At 36.4% G+C, this 22,118-nt stretch overlaps 11 protein-coding genes and 1 non-coding gene across 12 annotated transcripts; 6 read left to right on the top strand and 6 right to left on the bottom strand. All coding sequences in view use genetic code 12, as the record gives it.

The window, feature by feature from the left end:
* Window positions 1-670: 670 nt before the first annotated feature.
* On the top strand, window positions 671-3,433 carry CD36_33070 (zinc finger protein, putative; the record flags this gene model as incomplete). The annotated part of the gene is made up of 1 exon (XM_002422208.1): window positions 671-3,433. The coding sequence occupies one exon, from the start codon at window positions 671-673 to the stop codon at window positions 3,431-3,433; it is 2,763 nt and encodes a 920-aa protein (XP_002422253.1).
* A 338-nt stretch (window positions 3,434-3,771) lies between these two features.
* On the bottom strand, window positions 3,772-5,928 carry CD36_33060 (metallothionein expression activator, putative; the record flags this gene model as incomplete). Its single annotated transcript, XM_002422207.1, has 1 exon — window positions 3,772-5,928. The coding sequence occupies one exon, from the start codon at window positions 5,926-5,928 to the stop codon at window positions 3,772-3,774; it is 2,157 nt and encodes a 718-aa protein (XP_002422252.1).
* Window positions 5,929-6,825: 897 nt separating this feature from the next.
* On the bottom strand, window positions 6,826-8,154 carry CD36_33050 (dihydrolipoamide succinyltransferase component of 2-oxoglutarate dehydrogenase complex, putative; the record flags this gene model as incomplete). The annotated part of the gene is made up of 1 exon (XM_002422206.1): window positions 6,826-8,154. One exon carries the CDS (start codon window positions 8,152-8,154, stop codon window positions 6,826-6,828), a length of 1,329 nt encoding a protein of 442 aa, XP_002422251.1.
* Window positions 8,155-9,253: 1,099 nt separating this feature from the next.
* Window positions 9,254-9,328, top strand: tRNA-Lys (TTT). Its single transcript has one exon. It is a non-coding gene; the product is annotated as a tRNA-Lys (tRNA).
* A 466-nt stretch (window positions 9,329-9,794) lies between these two features.
* CD36_33030 (dihydrolipoamide dehydrogenase, putative) lies at window positions 9,795-11,270 on the top strand (the record flags this gene model as incomplete). Its single annotated transcript, XM_002422205.1, has 1 exon — window positions 9,795-11,270. One exon carries the CDS (start codon window positions 9,795-9,797, stop codon window positions 11,268-11,270), a length of 1,476 nt encoding a protein of 491 aa, XP_002422250.1.
* A 362-nt stretch (window positions 11,271-11,632) lies between these two features.
* CD36_33020 (mitochondrial 54S ribosomal protein YmL8) lies at window positions 11,633-12,400 on the top strand (the record flags this gene model as incomplete). Its single annotated transcript, XM_002422204.1, has 1 exon — window positions 11,633-12,400. The coding sequence occupies one exon, from the start codon at window positions 11,633-11,635 to the stop codon at window positions 12,398-12,400; it is 768 nt and encodes a 255-aa protein (XP_002422249.1).
* A 244-nt stretch (window positions 12,401-12,644) lies between these two features.
* On the top strand, window positions 12,645-13,577 carry CD36_33010 (3-ketodihydrosphingosine reductase, putative; the record flags this gene model as incomplete). The annotated part of the gene is made up of 1 exon (XM_002422203.1): window positions 12,645-13,577. One exon carries the CDS (start codon window positions 12,645-12,647, stop codon window positions 13,575-13,577), a length of 933 nt encoding a protein of 310 aa, XP_002422248.1.
* A 99-nt stretch (window positions 13,578-13,676) lies between these two features.
* CD36_33000 (conserved hypothetical protein) lies at window positions 13,677-14,060 on the bottom strand (the record flags this gene model as incomplete). The annotated part of the gene is made up of 1 exon (XM_002422202.1): window positions 13,677-14,060. One exon carries the CDS (start codon window positions 14,058-14,060, stop codon window positions 13,677-13,679), a length of 384 nt encoding a protein of 127 aa, XP_002422247.1.
* Window positions 14,061-14,446: 386 nt separating this feature from the next.
* Window positions 14,447-17,170, bottom strand: CD36_32990 (ATP-dependent helicase, putative; the record flags this gene model as incomplete). The annotated part of the gene is made up of 1 exon (XM_002422201.1): window positions 14,447-17,170. The coding sequence occupies one exon, from the start codon at window positions 17,168-17,170 to the stop codon at window positions 14,447-14,449; it is 2,724 nt and encodes a 907-aa protein (XP_002422246.1).
* Window positions 17,171-17,535: 365 nt separating this feature from the next.
* Window positions 17,536-19,980, bottom strand: CD36_32980 (protein transport protein, putative; the record flags this gene model as incomplete). The annotated part of the gene is made up of 1 exon (XM_002422200.1): window positions 17,536-19,980. The coding sequence occupies one exon, from the start codon at window positions 19,978-19,980 to the stop codon at window positions 17,536-17,538; it is 2,445 nt and encodes an 814-aa protein (XP_002422245.1).
* A 659-nt stretch (window positions 19,981-20,639) lies between these two features.
* Window positions 20,640-21,710, top strand: CD36_32970 (conserved hypothetical protein; the record flags this gene model as incomplete). Its single annotated transcript, XM_002422199.1, has 1 exon — window positions 20,640-21,710. The coding sequence occupies one exon, from the start codon at window positions 20,640-20,642 to the stop codon at window positions 21,708-21,710; it is 1,071 nt and encodes a 356-aa protein (XP_002422244.1).
* A 62-nt stretch (window positions 21,711-21,772) lies between these two features.
* CD36_32960 (U6 snRNA-associated Sm-like protein, putative) lies at window positions 21,773-22,063 on the bottom strand (the record flags this gene model as incomplete). The annotated part of the gene is made up of 1 exon (XM_002422198.1): window positions 21,773-22,063. The coding sequence occupies one exon, from the start codon at window positions 22,061-22,063 to the stop codon at window positions 21,773-21,775; it is 291 nt and encodes a 96-aa protein (XP_002422243.1).
* Window positions 22,064-22,118: the final 55 nt, after the last annotated feature.

Raw genomic sequence — 22,118 nt, 5'->3', positions numbered from 1 at the left:
CAATATATGATCAGTCAATGGTAGCTTGTAATAAGTAAAACAAATCTATTATGAACAGTACTTTGATCAAAGTTGCAAATATGAATAAATACAATAATTGCAGCGCCTCGAAAGGTCAATAGAAAACTTAAAACTATCATAATGATCTCTCACAATTCCGTCCCCCCCCGCCCCCTCTATTCCTTCATCAAGCTCTTCCGCTAAAATTATTCCTTCCTTTACTAGAATGGCTTGACATCTTTTTCAAGTTTAGTGTGGATTACAAAACAGAATAGAGGCTGTCAATCAGAAATAAATCAAACCAACAAATTGTTAGTGGTATTATGTGTGGAAATAAGAATAATGGGACAATTTAAAGGAAAGTAACAAAAAAAAAAAAGACGAAAATGACACTTGAACAAATTATGTGTATAAACCAAAGAAAGAAAGAAAAGAGAAAAGTGTAAGTGAAAACAAAACTAAAAATATATGAAACACTTCTTCCATACATCACTGTGAATCATTCCTAGAACTTCTATACTCCACATTCAAAAAAAAAATCAATACCTTTGCCATCCTATTGAATATTTGATCTGATTATTGTTTGATTGAAACATAAAGGGTATCTACTTGTTCAACCTTACAGACTGATCAATAACAGGATTTTTCTTAACAAGGAGGCTGTACAAATATGGATTCACATAATAACATGGACCAATCGGTACCAGAATTGCTACTGGATCCAGCATCAGTACAACAGCTGTATTCTTCACAACTACGAGGTTCAGAGTTAGATCAACAGCGGCAGATGCGCAATCAGGTGCTGCCATTTAATAAGATGATTGACACAATAGATAATGACGATATACCTCTATCGAGTGACTATGAGAAGCTATATCAACAGTTTAATATTCCATCTCAGCAAGCATATGAAAGTAACACTGATAGCATGTACAAGACAAATAATGATTTGGCAGCATTGGCATCACCATTGAATATGGATCTCGATTTGGCTCCACCAGACCAACAACTGCAACAACAACAACAACAACAACAACAACAACAACAACAACAACAACAACAACAACAACTGCTGCTGCTGCAATTTTTAAATGATTTCTCCAACTTTCAACCTCATTTAAATAATTCACAAGAACAAGTCCAGCTAAATGGTATGGCAAGTAATATTCTATCAAATCCACAGATCACGGTGAATATGCCGGGGGCTTATCATCTGAATTTTAATACTGACCAGATGGAAATTGATGACTCTCCCCCATTCACTATTGAACTGGACTTGTATTTTGAACAACAAACGGATAATAATTCAATAGTGACCAGTAATAGGGTCCATAATCAACCAGACGTCGAGTCTATGTTTAATAACCAACTATCAGTGCCTAGTCTACAGCATACAGAATTACTGCCACAGCAACAAGAGACAAATGTGACAACTATTCGACCTCACGAATCTGCATTTAGCTCATTTGATAACACCTCGCGTGTCTCGTCGTTTGCGAATGTAAATAATGCTGGCACGGGTTTATTTGTCAACGGAAAGGATTTGTACTTTGACGATGATAGTCATCACCGAACTGGACGATTACGGAATGGATCGATTGACAGTTATTATGCTGCCAATGTAATTAACCACCAATTACATTTGCAACAACAATCACAGGGACAGGCCCATCAGCAGCAGCAGCAGCAGCAGCAACAACAACAACAACAACACTCTCCACAGGATCTTGCATCCCATACTAGTTTACCAAGCAAATCAATACATAATGAATTGTCTCCATTAACAACCGCCACATCGAGGGCTTCGTCAATACAGTCTGGCCAGCCGTCATTTTTTTCCGCTCAACAATATTTCAGCAGAAACTCGATGGATCAAGTGCCCTCTTCATTACAGCGTCCGTCTTTTGATTTGTATAACCATCGTCCATCGATAGATAGTCAACATTCACAACAACTGCAACAAAGAAATGCTCGCTATACAAGCTTTACGAGCTCAATAAGTAATATTTTACCATTTATGAGTGAGAAGAATACAAATCATCATAACAGGTCGCCACCTACACCCCCCACTTCCACGTCATCTCCACAAAATTTGTTAAGTTCCAATCAATCAAGGCATTTGATCAGAAGTATATTTAAGACCAATCCAACGCCTGTTGCGTCTGGTGAAGGTAATTCTAATGGCAACATTGTTAATGGCGGGTCAGGAACAACTGATACTGATTTGCCAGACATGTCATATCCAGGTGGCACTATTAATGATTCTGAGTTCTTAATTTTGTCAAGTCCGACTAAAGAAGAGCCAGAAGATGAATTGATGCAGCCAAAAAAAGTTAAAAAACCGAAAAGAAGTTTGTTTACGAGATTCAAAACACCAGTCAAACAGGAGCAACCGGATCAGGAAATGACGGCGTCTGCTCCCGGAGAAGAACTCAAACCAGATGAAAATGTCAGTGATGTGATTGGTAATATTTCTCTGCACCATTCAAGTGGTACTCCGTCACTTACTACTGGTGCAGGGGGTAATACATTAGAACATTCAATTTCCGAGTCATCATTTCAAGAGCCGGATTATGCGGCCCTATTTGAAAATGTGGGTAAACGGAAAACCAAGAGCTATAGGAAGCCGAAAGGCAAAATTAAGGACGAAGAACAACAACAACAATTACCAGTATCAAGTGGAACAACTGGTGGCGCATCCAGCAATAACTCAACCGGTACAGTTGAAAAAACATCATTTTTCAATAAAACTAAAATCAAGAAAGAGCCTGTGAGTGAGCGATCATCGTTATTGGATAATGTCAGTGCCGGTAATGTTAGTGTGTCTTCATCAGATACATCACTGAATCAAAATGTTATTGGTTCTGATGATCAGAGTGGTGTAGCATCATCATCCACACCCACTACGTCTACATTAGCGAATGCATCGAAACGCATACTTGGTTCTAAATTGATACTGAAAAAGAAATCAACGTCAAAATTAAAAGATTATACTGCTGCAGAGTTGGAAGATATGTGTACTGTTTCTTCTTTGGATACACCAGTAGCCACAATGATTTCAAAAGGAATTGAGGTTGAAGTTGACTTGGCCTCATTGGATTTACCTCCTGACACTAAGATTTTCCCCACGTCTATTATCAATAACAAAAATAGAACCAGAGGTCGGAAAGAAAACAAAGAAGCTGATTTGAGTGACACTTCAAAGATTTATTTGTGTAATTTGTGTCAACGAAGATTTAAACGTCATGAGCATTTGAAACGGCATTTTAGATCTTTGCACACGTTTGAAAAACCATATAATTGTGATATATGCCATAAAAAGTTTAGTCGTTCAGATAATCTAAATCAGCATTTGAAAATCCATAAACAAGAAGAGGAGAAAGATTGTACTGGTACTGAAACCGGTGTTGGTACTGATGATGCTTCAGATTAAGAACGGTTGTCGACTTTTTTTTTTTTTGTTAAAAGGAAAAGGAAATCTCTTTATTAGTATTTGTTAGCTTTACAATACTGACTATAAGAGAATAAATATTAATAGTACTAGTACTACTCATAATGACTTGTGTATTATAAATCAAATATACAAAAAGAAGCAACAACAAAAAAAGCAATCTCTAATAGAAGTGAACATAGAATTAATAAACTAGCAATAAATCAAACGATATAAAAAATATAATTTAGAAGGATAAAATTAAATGAATTGAAATGCAAACTCACTCATGCAAACACTTTCCACAAAAAGCTAAAATGTGTCTTTTTATTCGGCAATGTCTATTGCAACACCAAAAACTCGTCAGTAAGACTGTTATCTTCCTGTAGCAACTGTTTTTCTATTCTCTCAACTACTATATCTGTACTAGGCACTTGCTGTTGACAGTTATTAGTCCCCTTTTTCTTTGTAGGTTTACTAATGGCATTTTTATTCCCACCAACACAAATATTTCGATCCTGGTGCTTTCTCAAAGCATCTAATCTAGCAAACTCTTTACCACAAGGACATTTACTATATCTGGCTTCAATGTGTCCTTTCACGTGACGATTCAAATCATGTTGTCTAACAAATCTTTTGGGACAGAACTGACAACCAAATGGACGATCACTTAAATGTGTTTGAATATGACTTCGCACATTATATCGACGAGTGAATTTTTTCCCACAGTTTTTGTAGGTACAGGTATATATTTTGTCTTTATCTGGTCCTGTCCAATAGTTATCCAATTCACCTGGTGGCAACAATGAGGTCTTTTTGATTCGGCGTCGTGGTGACGATTCTTTGATTTGTTTGTGTAATGGTTGTTTTGAGTTTGGTGATATAACTGGACTCCATTCAATGGTGACAGGGGGTTGCTTCGTTGGTGTGTTTGGTAATTGTTTTTTCAAAGGTGATAAATGCATGGAAATTGCATCTGGATTAAGTTGTTTTGCAGGAGACAAGTTTAAATTGGAATGCGTAGGTGAGAATTGATTTTGTTGTGAGTAAGGAATCTTATTCTGATTCTGGAATTGAATTGGACGTTGCTGTTGTTGTTGTTGTTGCTGTTGTTGTTGTTGTTGTTGTTGTTGTTGGTTGTTTTGAGTATGAAGCTGGTGTTGTAGCATTTGCTGTTGTTGTTGAATGTGTTTAATCTGTTGATAAGTGTTTTGTAATTCAGGCTGGTTTTGTTGCTGTTGTTGTGCTAGTTCAGAGTGTACAGGCAGCTCGTAATACATGGGTGTATAAAAGTTGATATTGTTACCCATAGCACCTAGATTCTGGTGAACTGGGGATATCTGTTGTGGTGGCTGCAATCTTCCTGGAGAGGGAGAAAGCGGTTCTGGTGATGAGTTCCAATCAGGAGATCCATTAATCAAATTGGGTGGAGTCGGTGGGGGTAAGAAAGTGTTGAAATTGAAATTAGCATTAAATTCTTTACCCTGTTCATTATTTAGTTGCTGTTGTTGTTTTGGTTGTGGTTGTGATGCCTTTAATGGTTCTACCGGTTGAGAAACCTTTTGTGATTGTAATGGAGGTGTCATTGGTTTCTGTTTTTGGTACAGCATGGGTTCTTGTATAGGAATTGGAATATACTTCATGTTATTCGTATCGTCCTGCAAAAACGGTTCAATATCATCAACATATTCAACTTGCTGGGTTTTGTTTAAAGACTGCAAGTATTTTGCAGAATAAGAATTGCCACCAACTGGATCAGGTTTTGGATTATATGGTATTGGAGAGGACGGTGGATACTGTTGACGTTTGGCAGGCGGTGAAGGTGATGGTGGAAATTTGTACGAATTGGGATTCTCATTGGCAACAATGTACTCGTCTGTCTTGTGTGACTTTCTCTGTTTCATGGTTTGAGATTGTTGGACAAATGGCGATTGCCTAGGAGTGGTTACTCTTTTTAACGGAGACAGTTGTGTCATCATTCTTTCTTGTTGTTTGTGTTTTTCTTCTTCAAGCTCATCCTCTTCAAGTAACAAAATTGGTTTTTCTTCAAAATTAAAATCTAAAATGTCTTGAGCAGTAGCCGGTACAGTTGTTGGTGTTGGCGTTGGTGAAGCTCTTGCACGTTTCAACAACTCGCCAGGTGATACAGACTGTGTGCTAATGACTTTATTGGATTGTTTGTACAAGTCATTGCTGACACCATTTATGGATAAATCTCTATTGTGGTCGGCAAAACCAAAAATTGCTGTTCCACTGTATTGCCTACTGTGAGACTTTGACTTATTTGGTGTGTGGTGGAAATCATTATTAATGGTATTTTGGGAAACTCCATACCCAGAAGGAACATCTAAATCTTGTAACCCCATCAACGTTTCATTAAATAAAAATTCAATATCATTGGGTTCCGAGCTTAAGAACAATTGGTCAAAATTTTCATTGGGAAGAGGGATAGCTGACCCTTTGGTCGAGTAATCATCAAACAAGTCAAATTTATTCATTGTAAGACCTGGCTTATGTTCTGTTTCTGAATGAATAGACTCGATAAAAAAAACGTATAGGATGGGAGATCAAAAAAAAAAAAAAGGAGAGAGAAAAGGAAAGCAAAAGATGAAAGAAAGATGGTATTTTCAAAAATTCAGAAATTTCTAATGCATATTTAGTAAAGGAGGTGCAAAAGTTGGAAGAGAAAAAGGTAAATAAAATACTTGAAAGCTATTTCCTTTTTAGGATTGATTGTAAACACATCTCATATCATTGCAATTTTGGGACAAAGCGAGAAATATAAACAAAGCAGAAAAAAAAAAAGAAGCTACATTGAATCGTATTCAATTGCTAACCATGTGTTCCAATAATAATAATGACTATGATAGCAACCGTAATTTCACATAGATCTTCATACAGTAGAAAAGAGAAAGCAGAACTGTTATGGTATGATGTTTGGATGCGAACATCTACAAGAATTGGAAGATGCCAAGCAACTTGTAACAATTGAACAAGATGAGGGCATTGAGCAGAGTCAATCATAATGTAGAGTTTATTTTTTTCAAAGATTAGCTTTGTTGCTGTCAGAATGATCTCATTGTAGAAGATTGTTTACAAAGCACTCCATTCTCTAGTTGTTTATTTCCATCTTCCGTGCCTTCCTCCTTCATCTTTCAAATTATACGTTTTGTGCCCCAATCTACTCCAAATTAAACTAAACAATCACATTCTGCTTGAAAGCTTTAACTTAGCTTAATCTACAAAATACTTTGGTTACTGAATATGTATATGTTTAAAGTAGCTTATGTAATGACGACCTATTTTTTTATTCGGAAAAAAAAAATGTTTAATAAATAACCTTATATCTCTTTTATGATTTCAAACTCTCCTTTGTGCTTCGTTTGCCAATGCACTTATTCCAATAACAACATCTTTCTTGGGTCTTCAATCAATTCCTTGATGGTTCTTAAGAAAATAACAGCTTCACGACCGTCAACCACTCTGTGGTCGTAAGTCAATGCCAAGTACATCATTGGTCTAGAAACGATTTGCCCGTTAACAGTGACTGGTCTTTCTTTAACACCATGTAATCCTAATACGGCAGTTTGAGGCATGTTGATAATTGGCGTACCATATAATGAACCAAAGACACCACCATTAGAAATAGTGAAAGTACCACCAGTCATATCTTCCAAAGTCAATTTACCATCTCTGGCCTTCTTACCCAAATTAGAAATTTCCTTTTCAATACCCAAGATAGATAAAGATTCGGCATTTCTGACCACAGGAGTCACCAAACCCTTTGGAGTGGCAACAGCAATCGAAATATCGGCGTAATCTTTAAAGACCAAAGTGTCATTGTTTTCAATTGCAGCATTGACGGCTGGGATTTCCTTAAGAGCCAAGGCAGAGGCTTTGGAGAAGGCACCCATGAATCCTAACTTGATACCAGTCTTTTCAATAAATTCATCCTTGTATTTCTTTCTGAAATCCATCAAATTCGACATGTCAACTTCATTGAAAGTGGTCAAAGAAGCTGCGGTGTTTTGTGATTCCTTAAGACGTTCAGCAATTCTCAATCTCATTCTGTTCATCTTAACTCTCTCTTCGTTTCTGGAGAAATTGGTAAAAGTTGGGGCACTGGTTGTAGATTGGGCAGATTTCTTAGGTTCTTCTTTCTTTGGAGCTGGTTTTGATTCTTTCTTTGGTTCCTCTTTCTTGGCTTCTTCTTTCTTTGGTGGGGCGGCGGCGGCAGGTTCTTCTTTGGCTTTTTCAGAAGCTTCTTCTTTCTTAGCTGGAGCTTCAGATGCTGGTGCTGTACCACCAGCTGGGGCATCACCTTCTTCGATCTTGATGATTTCTTGACCAACTTCAACAGTGGCATCAACATCAACTAAAAATTCAGTGATGGTACCTGATACTGGAGCATTGACTTCAACATCAATTTTATCGGTTTCGATGGTGGCAATTGTTTCGTCCTGACTGACAAAATCACCAATCTCTTTGTTGAAGGCGGCTAAAGTACCTTCTGTGATGGATTCAGCCATATCTGGCACTTTGACAGAAACACTGGCATATCTTTGGAAAGTCAAGAATGGTGTTGGTCTATAGCTGGAAGTGTTTTGAATATGGAGGGATCTAACTGAACTGACATTGGCAATTTTCAAGGCAGACTTGGCAGCAGTTGGTCTGGCTAAAGTTGTAGTACGCTTTAACGACGATTTAATAGATCTTGATAACATGGTGACGAATTACCAGAATGGTATAGAAAAGTCTGGTCTTAATTGGAAAATTCACTTGTTCAACAACAACAACAAAAAAAAATTGTGATGGAGTTTCAATGGTTTTTCTTTTTCTATGTCTTTTTTTTTTTTTTTTTGCTTATTTTAACGGTGTGGGTATTGAAAGAAATTATTATTTCAAGAACTCATGCTTACTGTGAATGCGTTGGCATGAAACCGGAGTAATTAGGGCGGGCGTGCAACTCTCGGCTTGAAATCTGTTGCTTTTTTTTTTTATTGAGAGGCAATTTCTATTGCCCGGTTGGTCAGGAATTTTTTGAGGGGAAGATGAGTTGGAATCATCATAGACCAATAGTTTATTCCGGTGCTTTGATTGGTTCAAAGATCCCGGGGAAACAGGAAATGCGAGTAAGAAAAGAAAAAAAAAAAAATGAAAGTCGCGCATAGTAAAAATAATATCGGATATATCTTTGTAGTCCGTGGCAATTAGCACTAACAAATTTTTTTGTAGGGGAGTTGTTTTAAGCGAGCAACTTTGCAACTTTAACCTATGCCAATAATGCTTTCATTTTGATTTCAAGAAAAGAGCTTTGGCAACTAGAAAATTATAGAAGAACAGAGGTAATACCACTTGGTTTGCTTTATTGTTTTGGTGTTGTATATTTTTCCTTTAGTGATCAAAATAAGTGAAGACTTGCAAGTTCCAGCGGTAACATTTGATTGGAAATTGGTTCAAAATTTTGTCTAATTTTTTTGCAACAAGATAATCCCCAAACCATACATTTCTAAAAGGTATACCATTACCATATAGAATAAAGACTAAACCTTAAGATGTCATTGTTTAAGCTATTCTTTTTTGTACAAGTGTCTTGTAATTAGTAAAGTTTTTTGGACGGTTGATTGCTTCAGCAAAGTATCAGATAAGCTCTAGTTGTTCATTTAGTCCTCCTCTCATAAAATTCTTAAATAGAAACAATTATAAATACGTGATATATACGTATATTAAAATTAGTCTTGTTTGCAATAACCAAATACCAGTTTGATAAAATTGCTTTATACATATATGATAATGTCAGAAATTTAACTGCCATCAAAAAGCGCCTAGCTAGCTCAATCGGCTTAGAGCGTGAGACTTTTAATCTCAAGGTTGCGGGTTCGAGTCCCGCGTTGGGCTTTTATTTTTTTATTTCTTTTTTGGAGCTCGCATTTCTTCTGTGAACTCCGAGTTGAACAGTCATTGTAGTTGCGCTGTTCGGAGATAAAATAAGTAAACAGAAGCAGTCATTCATTTTACTTTTCATCAATATGATATTTTTTTTACAACTGACATGGAGATAGTAAACTCCTGGAATTTTAAAATGATTACAAATTGATCCAAGTGTCAGCGATAAATTTCTGCCCGGAATAGTCAGGAGGAAGCGAAAATTTGGTCGTGCACTTAGAGAAAATCCGGAAATATATAATATATTACACCTGTCGGACACCTCTGAAGCATTCGCACACACACACATACTATTTTTCTTTTGCTGGGAAAAATTTAATTTGTCAGAAACTCATCAAAGGATCAACCCAGAGAAACGGACCAAGAATTCCATATATATTCCTCTCTTTCTGTTCACATTATATATTCTTTTCAACAAATGTTAAGATCATTCAAATCTATTCCAGCCAATGGAAAATTGGCCCAGTTTGTCAGATATGCATCAACCAAGAAATACGACGTTGTTGTCATTGGTGGAGGACCAGGTGGGTACGTTGCCGCCATCAAGGCCGCTCAGTTAGGGTTGAATACTGCCTGTATTGAAAAAAGAGGAGCATTGGGTGGTACATGTTTGAATGTCGGCTGTATCCCATCGAAGTCTTTATTGAACAACTCCCATTTATTACACCAAATCCAACACGAAGCAAAAGAAAGAGGTATTTCCATTCAAGGTGAAGTTGGCGTCGATTTCCCAAAATTGATGGCTGCCAAGGAAAAAGCCGTCAAACAATTGACCGGTGGTATTGAAATGTTGTTCAAAAAGAACAAGGTTGACTACTTGAAAGGTGCCGGTTCATTTGTCAACGAGAAGACCGTCAAGGTCACTCCAATTGACGGCAGCGAGCCACAAGAAGTAGAAGCCGACCATATCATTGTTGCTACTGGATCTGAGCCAACCCCATTCCCAGGTATTGAAATTGATGAAGAAAGAATTGTCACTTCAACTGGTATCTTATCATTGAAAGAAGTACCAGAAAGATTAGCAATCATTGGTGGAGGTATCATTGGTTTAGAGATGGCCTCAGTTTACTCAAGATTGGGTTCTAAGGTCACTGTTATTGAATTCCAGAACGCTATTGGTGCCGGTATGGATGGTGAAGTAGCCAAACAATCTCAAAAATTATTGGCTAAACAAGGATTGGACTTCAAATTGGGTACCAAGGTTGTTAAAGGAGAAAGAGACGGTGAAGTGGTCAAGATCGAAGTGGAAGATGTCAAGTCCGGTAAAAAGTCCGACCTTGAAGCCGATGTCTTGTTGGTTGCCATTGGTAGAAGACCATTCACTGAAGGTTTGAACTTTGAAGCCATTGGCTTAGAAAAGGACAACAAAGGAAGATTGGTTATTGATGACCAATTCAAGACTAAACACGACCACATCAGGGTTATTGGGGATGTCACATTTGGTCCTATGTTGGCACACAAAGCCGAAGAAGAAGGTATCGCTGCTGCTGAATACATCAAAAAAGGTCATGGTCATGTAAACTATGCTAACATTCCTTCTGTTATGTATACTCACCCAGAGGTTGCTTGGGTTGGTTTAAACGAAGAACAATTGAAAGAACAAGGCATCAAATATAAAGTAGGTAAATTCCCATTCATTGCCAACTCCAGAGCAAAAACCAACATGGACACTGATGGTTTCGTGAAATTCATCGCTGATGCCGAAACCCAAAGAGTGTTGGGTGTCCACATTATTGGTCCAAATGCCGGTGAAATGATTGCTGAAGCTGGTTTGGCCTTAGAATATGGTGCCTCCACCGAAGACATTTCGAGAACATGTCATGCTCACCCAACCTTATCTGAAGCTTTCAAGGAAGCTGCTTTAGCAACTTTTGATAAGCCAATTAACTTTTAAAGTGGTGCTGAATACAACAGTAATGAAAAGTAAATACTAAAATTATTTGATTCGATTTTTTTTTAATATTTTTTTTTACTCTTCTATTTTCATTTTGAAGGTTATTGAACAATTGATTCCTCTGGATACATATGACAATCCCATCTACATAAATACACAAATAGTAATATATATATATATATTTATTTCCATCAGTTTGTTGATGGCCGTTATAGTGCCTCAAGACTTGTTATGGTGGTCTTGTGGACAATTTCCTGCACATGGGTCGCCATACCCAAAACATTTTTGACCTGAAAAATTTTATTCCAACAAGTTGATAGATCTTGCTCTTTTCTCTTTAACCCAACCCCATCACTACAAAGATGCCCAAAGTATTCACTATTCAAAAAAATGTTGCCTCCCACAAGAGAATGATATATAAAAACTTGTGTGCAAACTTGATTCGCCATGAGTACATAGTGACCACCTCCGCCAAAGCCAAAGCAGTTCAACCATATATAGAAAAGTTCTTAGCCAATACCATTAAACAGAATAAAGAATTACCAGAAACCGTCACCAATTTAGAAGACAAATTGAAGAGCATCAAGGCATTAAACTATTTACAACCACCAGACAGAGTAGAGTGTGGACTGAAAATGCTTGAAGACATCATCAAAAGATACCCACAAAGAACTCATGGGTTTACAAGGGTGATAAAATTAGAACCAAGACTAGGAGAAGATAATGCTCCTATGAGTGTAATAGAACTAGTCGATTCGAATTATGAAATTAAAATGTGGTACACCGCTAAAACCGTGGCCAGATTGGAATTACAAGGAATCGAATTAGATGATATTACTGAGTTGAACATCAAAAAATTAACGCAATTCAGAGTTAATGGGGAACAAGTATTCAGGGATGCAGTTGAGACATGTAAAAAAGAGTTTTTCAATGTCACTGAAGAAACTGGTGAGGTTCCAGAAGAAACTAAGAATGACTTGTCCAACTTGCCAAACATGTCGAGACACCTGGGTGAATTGAAGGGCAAATTATTAGTGTCCAAGCAGTTTAAAACCAAACCAAGACCAGAAAGAGAAAGCTTTGCTATCCCACAATCTCCATTTTTGAAACAGCAACAAGGGGGAAAGTAGGTGTAACCGGATTATATACTTGTACATATATTAGCTTTGTAAATATAGTCATTTCAAATAGAAAGAAAATATTCAAATGGGAAGAATAGCGAAACCGCACTACTACTGTACATTGAAAGAAAAAAAAAAAGAACACATACACACACGAGATTGAAAATCGAAGTATCCTGTTCTAAAAAATAAACCATTGGAACAAGCAAGTTACCATCGAGACTTTCATAATACGAAAGAGATCCTTTTGTCAATGTGGTTTTCTAAAACTAACTTTCCTGTTGAAGGGAAAACAGCATTAATTGTTGGTGCATCCCAGGGAATAGGGGTCAACTTAGCCGAAAGATTGTATGAGAAAAACTGTTCAACAATATTAGTTGCAAGAACAGAATCAAAGCTACAACGCCAAATTCAAAACATCAAAGAAAAATACCCCAACTCTTCTGCTCAGATATCATATGCAGTTGCTGATGTGTCAAAGTACGACGAGTGTACTAAATTATGGCAATCAATACATCCTGCTGATCCAGATATACTATTTTGTTGTGCTGGTTCTTCCATACCGAAATTGTTTCAAGATTTAACTAAAGTGGACATTGAACTGGGGATAGACATCAATTACAAAACAGTTATAAATGTAGTGCACACTGGATTCAAACACGCTTTGTCCAATAACATAGACAATATCGAGCCACACAATTTTAAGAAGAGAAGCGTCGTATTGTTTAGCTCGGTCGTCAGCTTTTTCCCCTTTATAGGTTACTCCCAATACGCCCCCATGAAATCTGCAATTGAATCGTTATCTATTATTTTGCGCCAAGAGTTATCACCATACAACTATCGTGTCACATGTATTTTTCCTGGAAATTTCCAAAGCGAAGGTTTTGAAGAAGAACAGAAGACCAAGCCTGATATAACCAAGAAAATCGAGGGGCCAAGCAATCCTATTCCTGGCGATGAATGTGCCAGGTTGATAATGGATCAATTAGATAAAGGATATGACACGATAACTACGGATTTCATAGGGTGGCTATTGGGCTGTTCTGTTTTAGGCATTTCGTCACCACGACAATGGGGTTTTTTCCAGATATTGGTGAGTTTCATCGTACTGCTTATTGCTCCAATTGCAAACTGGTTAATCAACAGAGATATAAAAAACTCGTTTAGGAAAACAAAAAAAGAATAATTATTTCAATTTCTGTATTTATTAGAATAATTAGGTTAACAAAGAACTCGTACTCTTTTATGAAAAAAAAAAAACTGAAAGGCACATTAGTCATCGCGTCTATTTCTTTTCTTCAGCCTTCTTGGCAACAGATTCAGCAATTCTGTCAGTCCATTGATTCACTTTAGCATCAATATCTAAACCCATTTTGTACCAATTAAGACTATACACCCAGTTCACCATGGTTATGATTTCTTCATTCCAAATATCCTTGCAAGTTTCAGCAAAATTCACTCGAGATTGATATTTGACATGTGAGTCTGGCACGTAATTTTCACGCAATTTGGCATCGGCATCACTTAAAATTCGATTATTGATGATATAGTCTGACTGACGTAAACTTTGTGAGATGAACTGTTGGTTTTTGTTAATATATTGGCCTGTGGAATAAGCCAAAGATGATGTTAGCAATACACCTCCTAAAAAGCCATGAATTCTACCCATTTTCTTATTACCCCAGTGAACAAATATATGTGTAATGGAGCAGAATTATTCTCGATATAAGGTTGTCAATGTAGCAAACAGAAGTCACATTTTGTTCGCATTTTTCATACAGCAGCGAACAACTTGATTTGATAGACACTTGACACAGAAAAAAACATTGAATTACGATTTATTGGGTCATATTACACGCCCCAAGATCCACTCAACTTATGTCTTGCTGTCTACCTCTACGAACAGGACCTACGTAACTACATGTCTAACATCATTGAGAATCCTGTTATAGGACATCGTTCGTTGATTCTATTAATTTGAGAAATCCTCATATATTTGTCAAGCCAAAATAAAACCAAAAGAGACCATATTTAAATGCTTAACGAATCTAATTACTATATCTGTGCCCTTCCAACTGAACTAACTGAGGTTGACATAAAATTCAACTGTTGCTGTCCACGCTGGCTCTCGTTCTCATGGCTTGTTAAATGCTTATAAAACTCAATAACCTTTCTGTGTGATACAACTTTTGATCTATTGAAATTTAAAACTTGCAACCCTTCTCTCGACACTGCTCTAGATAATGCCACATATGCTTGTCCGTTTTCAAAGATATTTTTCATATCAACAACAACTTTCGACAATGTTTGTCCTTGAGACTTGTGAATGGACAACGACCAAGCTAAAATTAACGGGAATTGTATACGTGAAACCAAAACCTTACCTTCATCGTCTTCAGTAGTCCATTGCTCTGGCTCAACAACTACTGTTCGGAAAGTGATTCCATCGGGCAACAAAAATTTAACCAAAGGGTATTTCTTATCTTTATAATCATTCATCAAATCTTCTTTCAATTTTAATTTACGCTTACTACTTTCCAGTTCTTCTTCAACTTTCTGTGAAAGCTGACCTGTGAATACAACTTGTTCTGCAATAGGTGCATCCTCTTTAACAATCTTCTTGGGTTTTTGAAAATCATTGAAAATATAATCGCTCAAACCAGATACTTCATCGGAACTCTCGGTCGACGAGTTTTCCTTAGATCCTGATTTCATATAAGTATCCTTATCAACAAAATCAATTACCTTTCCCAAAGTTCCGTTGACTAACTGATCGTCAAAATTTTTAATACACATTACTTGGGCACCAACTTTTAAGTTTAGCACTTGTGGAGCAAGAAAGTTCGCTAGCACTTGCGATTTTTGGATCTCAGGTAATATTCCGGTGTCAATTGAGTTATAGACAACCACATCTCCCTCGATTGTACCCAACTTTCTCGAATTTGCCGCGTCTACCTCGTGTCTAGTAGCATATAATTCTGAAGGAACTATTCCTTCTGGACACTTTAATGGACGAGAAAGACGACAAAAATCCCTAACCGTATCATCAGGTACATTCCCGTCTCTAAGATTATTCAACATATCGATAAAACGTTGATCACCCTTTTGACGAAAAATCTCCTTCAACGTAATGGTCCGCTGAATAGTTTCTTTCCAAGCCAGCGATTCAAAGGCAAAATAAACTTCGACATTATCCACTTCGGTACCATCATGCGCAGTCTTTTTGACAACAGGCGGTAATTGATAAAAATCGCCACAAGCTACTAGTTGAATTCCACCGAATGGCCGATTATTTCTTCTGAGTGTCTTGGCAATTTCATTCAATTTGTTTAATAAATGCCCATCGACCATGGAAATTTCATCTATAATCAAAACCTTTGTTTCACGCCATCTACAAAAAGCCTTCTTATTTCTTTTGATCTTTTTTATCAAGATGTCAACTTTACCTTGTCCTAAACCAAAACCGGCAAAACTGTGAAGGGTTATCCCTCCAATATTACAAGCTGCTAGACCTGTAGAAGCTGTCACTGCAACACCCTTAGAAAATTTGGTACGTAAAGATTTAATTATACTTCGTAGCAATACAGATTTACCGGTACCTGCTGACCCTGTATAAAATAGGGATACCCCCAGTAGCACTTGTTTCAATACATATTCTTGTTCATTCGACAAAATGATCGGCTTTACATTTTTTGCTTCAGATTGGGCTTCAGTAGCACCCTCCTTCTTCTTCCCAAGGTTGTGACGGTTACTGTTAGATGAATCTTTAAACGGTGCTTCTGCTTTCTGTGTTGCCAATAGTATTGTGTGATGACTATTCCCCTTCTTGTTGTCAGACTCCTGATCTGTGATACGACGAGTCGAGTAGTTTCTTCGAAATTGGGTAGGCACCTTAAATGGGTTACGTACCTGGGATATAGTTATTGGTGGAGAAGATGATTGTGAAGCAGACAAGATGTTTTGTTCAACTTTAGACTGGGATTCATGGTTGCCACTCGCAGCTTGATTCTGCGTTTGCAATGAAGATGAAAAAGACGACAAAAATTTAAATGGAGATGCTTTTTCAGATTGTAGCTTATTAGGGGAGCCTTCAAGTATATCAACACCGGAACCAGATTCCCTAATTTGGTAGTGGGATGGGCTCTGCGATGACGTTTTTATATACTTGCAACATTTCTTCGCTGAAGACTTTGAAGGCGTGCTCTGATTTTTCATTGATTTTGCAATTGGTTTCTTTAACGGAGTTGATGCAGATCTCTTTATACAATTATTGTTATTATTAGTCATTTCCTCAGCTGCTTTTAAAGCCCCCATGAAATCATCATCCATGTCACTAAATTCAAACGTTGAGGATAGCGAGTCATCGTCAAAATAAACACTCTGGTTGGGATCTTTTTGTATTTGAACTCTTTTATTAGTCCCAGTAGGTTTAGTTGGGACTTGAATTTGCGGTTCTCTTGTTTGCAAAAGCAGGTTTTTCACGACAGGACTTCCTTTATACAGATGGATTTGCCCTGTCAGTAGATCAGCAGATTCCCTAATCTCACTATCACTAAAAGGGTCGTCATTATCTAGAATCTCTATTAATGCCAGATCTAATTCGCTTTCCAACATGAATTGCTTGGATCCACAAAGACGCGTTGCTCTGATACGATTTGTGTTTTGTATGCTAATTCTTTTACTAATATAATATAAACTGTTAACTGTTCTTAAACGATGAATTCTATTTTTAATGCAGTAAGTTGCTAGTCGGATTATTGATTTGTTTGCATTAACCATATACAACCGATGATTTCTCTAGTAGCAATTTCCAAATTAGTGTTAGTGAGAATGTATTTTCCTCTTGTTTCTGATATTATTGTTGCCGGCGCTACTGTCTCTATGTTGGTTCTATTGCCACTAATTAATAAAATATTGATTTGATTGCCGTGGCAGCACAGAGCTTAGTGTGTATGAATACGTTGTAAATTATATTTGATGGTCTAATAACTGTCAAACCAAAAAAAAAAAAAAAAAAAAAAAAAAATAGAGAAAAAACACGCCAATTTCACATACTAGTCCATTATTTCCAGTGTGTATTTTAGAGAGAGGGAAAAAAAAGAAAAGAAAACAAAGTATACATAACATACTATTAACTTAAGGTTTCACAGCTGTTGATTAGCACCAATAGCCCACCCAAGACCAGAGACAAATAAGTTTGATAATTTTTCACTGGCATTGTTAGTAGTCTTACTTGCATCGCTGATTATTTCCGTAGCCAAATTTCCAATATTCTCCAAATGTTTCTTCGAGTTTTTGAGCTGCCAGTTTTCGTTGTCAAACCTTTTTTTCACGGTTTCAATATTATTATCTAAACTATGTCTCTGAATTTTAGCGTTCAATGACAGCCATTGAGCCAACACAACTTTACTGTTTTCCTTCAATTGCAAATTAAGAATAGTCAAGGACAAAATTTCTCTTTGTTTAATCAAGATATCAAAGTCTATTTGTTCTCCAGAGTTCTCAAACCACTGAGGAGACACATACTTCCCAACTTGATAAAAAGTCAACCACAAATCGTCTATCTGAGAGCTATCCTTTTTCCCTTGCAAGTAATCAAACAATTCCAAACTTTGCTTGTAGGCGTAGTTGAAATTGTTATCAATCAAAGCACTTTCGATACAAGCTGTTTTGAGCTTATTGAAGTAATAATTATGTGAATGTTGTTTGTCGTCCTTGTGGTTATCATCATTATAAAACAACATCATATCATTTAAAATACGGTATAACTTATCAAAGGCCAAATATGACTTTGGATTTTGCTCCAATACAATATTTATTAGCTTCAATAAATTGCCATTTGCAAAGTTAATAATCAATTGCTGTGGAGTGTAAGGCTGGTTTCGATTTAAAATTTTGAATCTTTTAAGAGCATTTATAGCCTTGAACAAATGCTTGAACTTGACAATATCACGATGGTTATCTTCCCCTAAATCCTTTTCGAGGGCCAACTTATCAAACAATTTCAAACATAGCTCAGCATTATGAAGCAGTCCAGATTTATCATTCAAGCTATTTGCATGGTTCAAACAATCCCAGAATTTATCCAATACAACATCATATAGCTCATTAACAGTAATATCACCTAACCTTTTCTCAAAATACACCTCGTCGACTACATCAAACAAGTTTGCAAGCAATAGTCTTTCAACCACAGTTGCCGAAATTCTTTCATTCCGTATAAAATTCTTCTGGAAAAGGGCTATTGAATTTAACAACTGTTTCCAGTTAGAACCATTGATGTTATTGGTTATTTTCAAAATTTCTCTTTTTGTATCCATATCTTTATTTTCGTACTTGAGTTGAAAGTATTTCTTAATGGTAAGCCTATTAATTGGTAATAATTTCTGACAAGTTTCTATAACTTGTTTTAAAAATGCAATAGCCTCGACCTGAAACAATGGAGAAATAGGGTTTGTGGCTGTTTGGAACTCCTTCAAGGTAACACAGTCAAAGGGAATATTGTTATAATTGATATCAGACAATTGCAACCCATGCGTGGGTGGAGGTGTATCAAATAGTGTTAAGGTATCTATTATCAAATCATATATTTCCACAAGTTCAATTGTCGACACAGTGTCTGCATCTTCTTTAAAGCCGTAGAAATAACATGCACTCAAGAATGAGTTTATAATCACCTCGTAATCCTTCAGTTCAAAATGGTGGTGAATACATTTCAAACATACACGCCAAAACTGATATTTCCTAACAACACTTGCAACTGTTTCCGAACAATAACCACTTTCATTGTCAAACAACCACTCATTTAATGGACAGAGATCATTACCGTAATATTTAACAATTGGGAATATCACATTTTCAAACCAACCTTCATTGTTAAGAACTTTTCCTGTCTTTAATGGAGCAAGCAAGAGATGCAATCTCAGTGGATATAAACTTTCAGGTGCAAGATAGCCGTTAAAAGTATTGCTGCTGTAAGCCAAGCCGAAATGACTGTAATAGTATTTATAAGGAAGTATTATTCCTCTATACCATGCATTGAATTTTGGAAATGAAACATTCTCAAATAGTGGTAAAATGTCATTTACATCTTGGTAAAACTGCGACAAATGAAATGATTTGGCACGAATAAATGACAAGAATAACTCATCATCGTCAGAAGTCGCATCAAAGTCCAATTTACCTAGTGATTGACACTTTATATTGGTATCAACTAGTAACTCGTTTGCAGTTGCTCTTAATGAAACGGTATTTGATATGGTTGGCTTCAAACTTAGGGAAAACTCCTCAAGGTCAAAATAATCTTCATCTTTCGATTCATTCTCAATCTGTTTAGAATAAATTATCAATCTTGCTAGATTTGTGATGTCTTGTAATGGTATATTTAACGGGTAAGTGTAGATCAATAGTGCGTTCAATATGTTTGCTTTGGTTGTGATCTTTAAGCAATCAAAGTTTGGCGACAACACCTTTGCGGTTAACAATTGAAAATACGCATTAATGCTGTTAACATTATTATCTGACGTTAGCAATTGAATAGTATAAACATATAAGTTGACATCCACTGTTTCGTGTATCAGATCGTTCATGGTTGTTTCTATTTCGAAGAGGAAATTATTTCGTGCTTTGTTTTATAACAGCAAGACTTTTTATGAAACTTGTTAGCTCGCGGGTGTCTTGTTTTTTTGCTCAAGAGAAAATTCATCTCTTGGCGGACAAACCCGTACACGTGACTTGAAAGATTGTTTTCTTGCATCAATGACAAGGCAGGAGAAACTGGGCCAGTGGTAACTATCAATGACAGACGCTGAATAGACATATACACTATAGACACTGGGAAGTCAATGTAAAACAAATCAAAAACTAGAAGGAGATCAAACTATTCGTCATGTTAGATGATAATTGCTTTACACGTTTTGGGAAACACTTGGTGATTTCTTCAACTGGTTGTAACCACTCCCAATTCATTTCAAACAGTTCACGGCCTTTCATTTTATATTATGTGTTTCTCATAACAGTTATCGTCGGAGATATGGGGTGAATTACCAGAGTTGTGCTTACTTATAAAAAGAAACTGCTAATCCATTCAGAAAGATCAATAGATAACCAACTACATACAAAAAGAAAAAACTGAAAAATGAGAAAGCTGGACGATGCAAAAAAAAAAAAAATAAACATTCATAACAATACTAAGGAGTACCTCCTCGACCAAATTAGCAAATTTACATAGCCACGTCATCAACCATCAATGTCAAGCAATCCAGCAAAACATATCGGAATCAAGCAGCAAAAATTGATAGAGGAAAGTATAAAGAATTATGTGGTATACTATGACAAAACTTTCAGCCTGTATTTGAAATTACGAAGTGATATATTGGAGCTTCACAATACTGTGCGTTTGTTAATTCACAAGGAGAAAAGAAACACTTCACGTACAGATGATAATGCAACTAAAGTGGAAGACAGTACAACCGCAGAAAATAGCAGCAACAAAGACGACTCCGAACCCAACAGTACTAGAATAGACGAAGCAGATGTCCAGTCTTTCAAAAATAATCTAGCGGAAGCTGCAGCTAGATTAGAACAATTGAAATTTGAGGCCGATAGAGTTCAAATCACATATGAATCATATTTGAATGAATTAAGAAATGTTTTGGTTATTGAGTCTCGTAGGTATACGGAAGATTACCAACCTGAAATTCTAACAGACGCAAAGAATAAATTGAGTTCACTAGTTAACCAAGAGACGGAATTGAATGGCAAAATCGATGACATAAAGAATGTACAGAAACCTTTGCTAGACAAAGTCACCAATCTCGTCAGCAATTTTAATTCAAATATAACTAGTTCGACAGCACGGGTGATTCATCCGACTCTATTACGTAACATTGATGATGAAGGAACAGAAAACAGTATCCAAGTCAACTACAACCACTTGGTATTTGCCAAACTGGATATTAGCCGATTTTTTGTGGAGAAGACGGCAATTAGTGAATTAAATGATGTTCTTTTATCACAAGTACAAGATATTTTAGAGACTAACACCAGAATATTTGACAAATTCGAGACCAATAATTCAAACGACGATTCGCAAAAGCTACTTTACAAATTGGCCAGATCAAGTTTACACGATATTACTCAAAACACCGACATAGAGGAATATGATGACTTGATTGATAAAGCTATCAAGGATATCTCAATATCATACCAAGAGAATCAAGTTATCAAAGCTGAATGGTACAAACACGCACGTAAGGTTGAAAAGATTAAACATATATTGGAGGAAAGGGATGACGATGGCGACGTAGAAATGATGTAAGTTTACATTTTTATGTTCTATTACCAATTATAATTATTATTTGTATTATTTTTCTTTAGTATTTACTGTATTGGACTTATTAAAATAACGGAATCTCCTCTAACAAATACCATGGCAGTCTTTTTCACTATAGGCTCTTTAGAACTGTCCTCACTATCACCACCTTCATTGGATGTGTATATTGTTTCCTGAGCATCACTCAATACCATATTACAATGACTGTCATAACCCTGTAACTTGCCCTTCAATTCCCTTGCACCTCTTAATTTGACCAAAACATATTCATCTAGCTGGAAACGAATTAAATCCAATGGTTGTTGTTCTTGTTGCTGTTCAGCTTGTATTGTTGACATGAGATGTATTTGAATGTATGAATGTGTATTGTTACTGCACCAAGTAGGAGTTATT

The sequence above is a fragment of the Candida dubliniensis genome, chromosome R, assembly GCF_000026945.1.
Source record: "Candida dubliniensis CD36 chromosome R, complete sequence".
NCBI lineage: Eukaryota > Fungi > Ascomycota > Pichiomycetes > Serinales > Debaryomycetaceae > Candida > Candida dubliniensis.
This window is presented reverse-complemented; position numbering and strand designations above follow the sequence as displayed.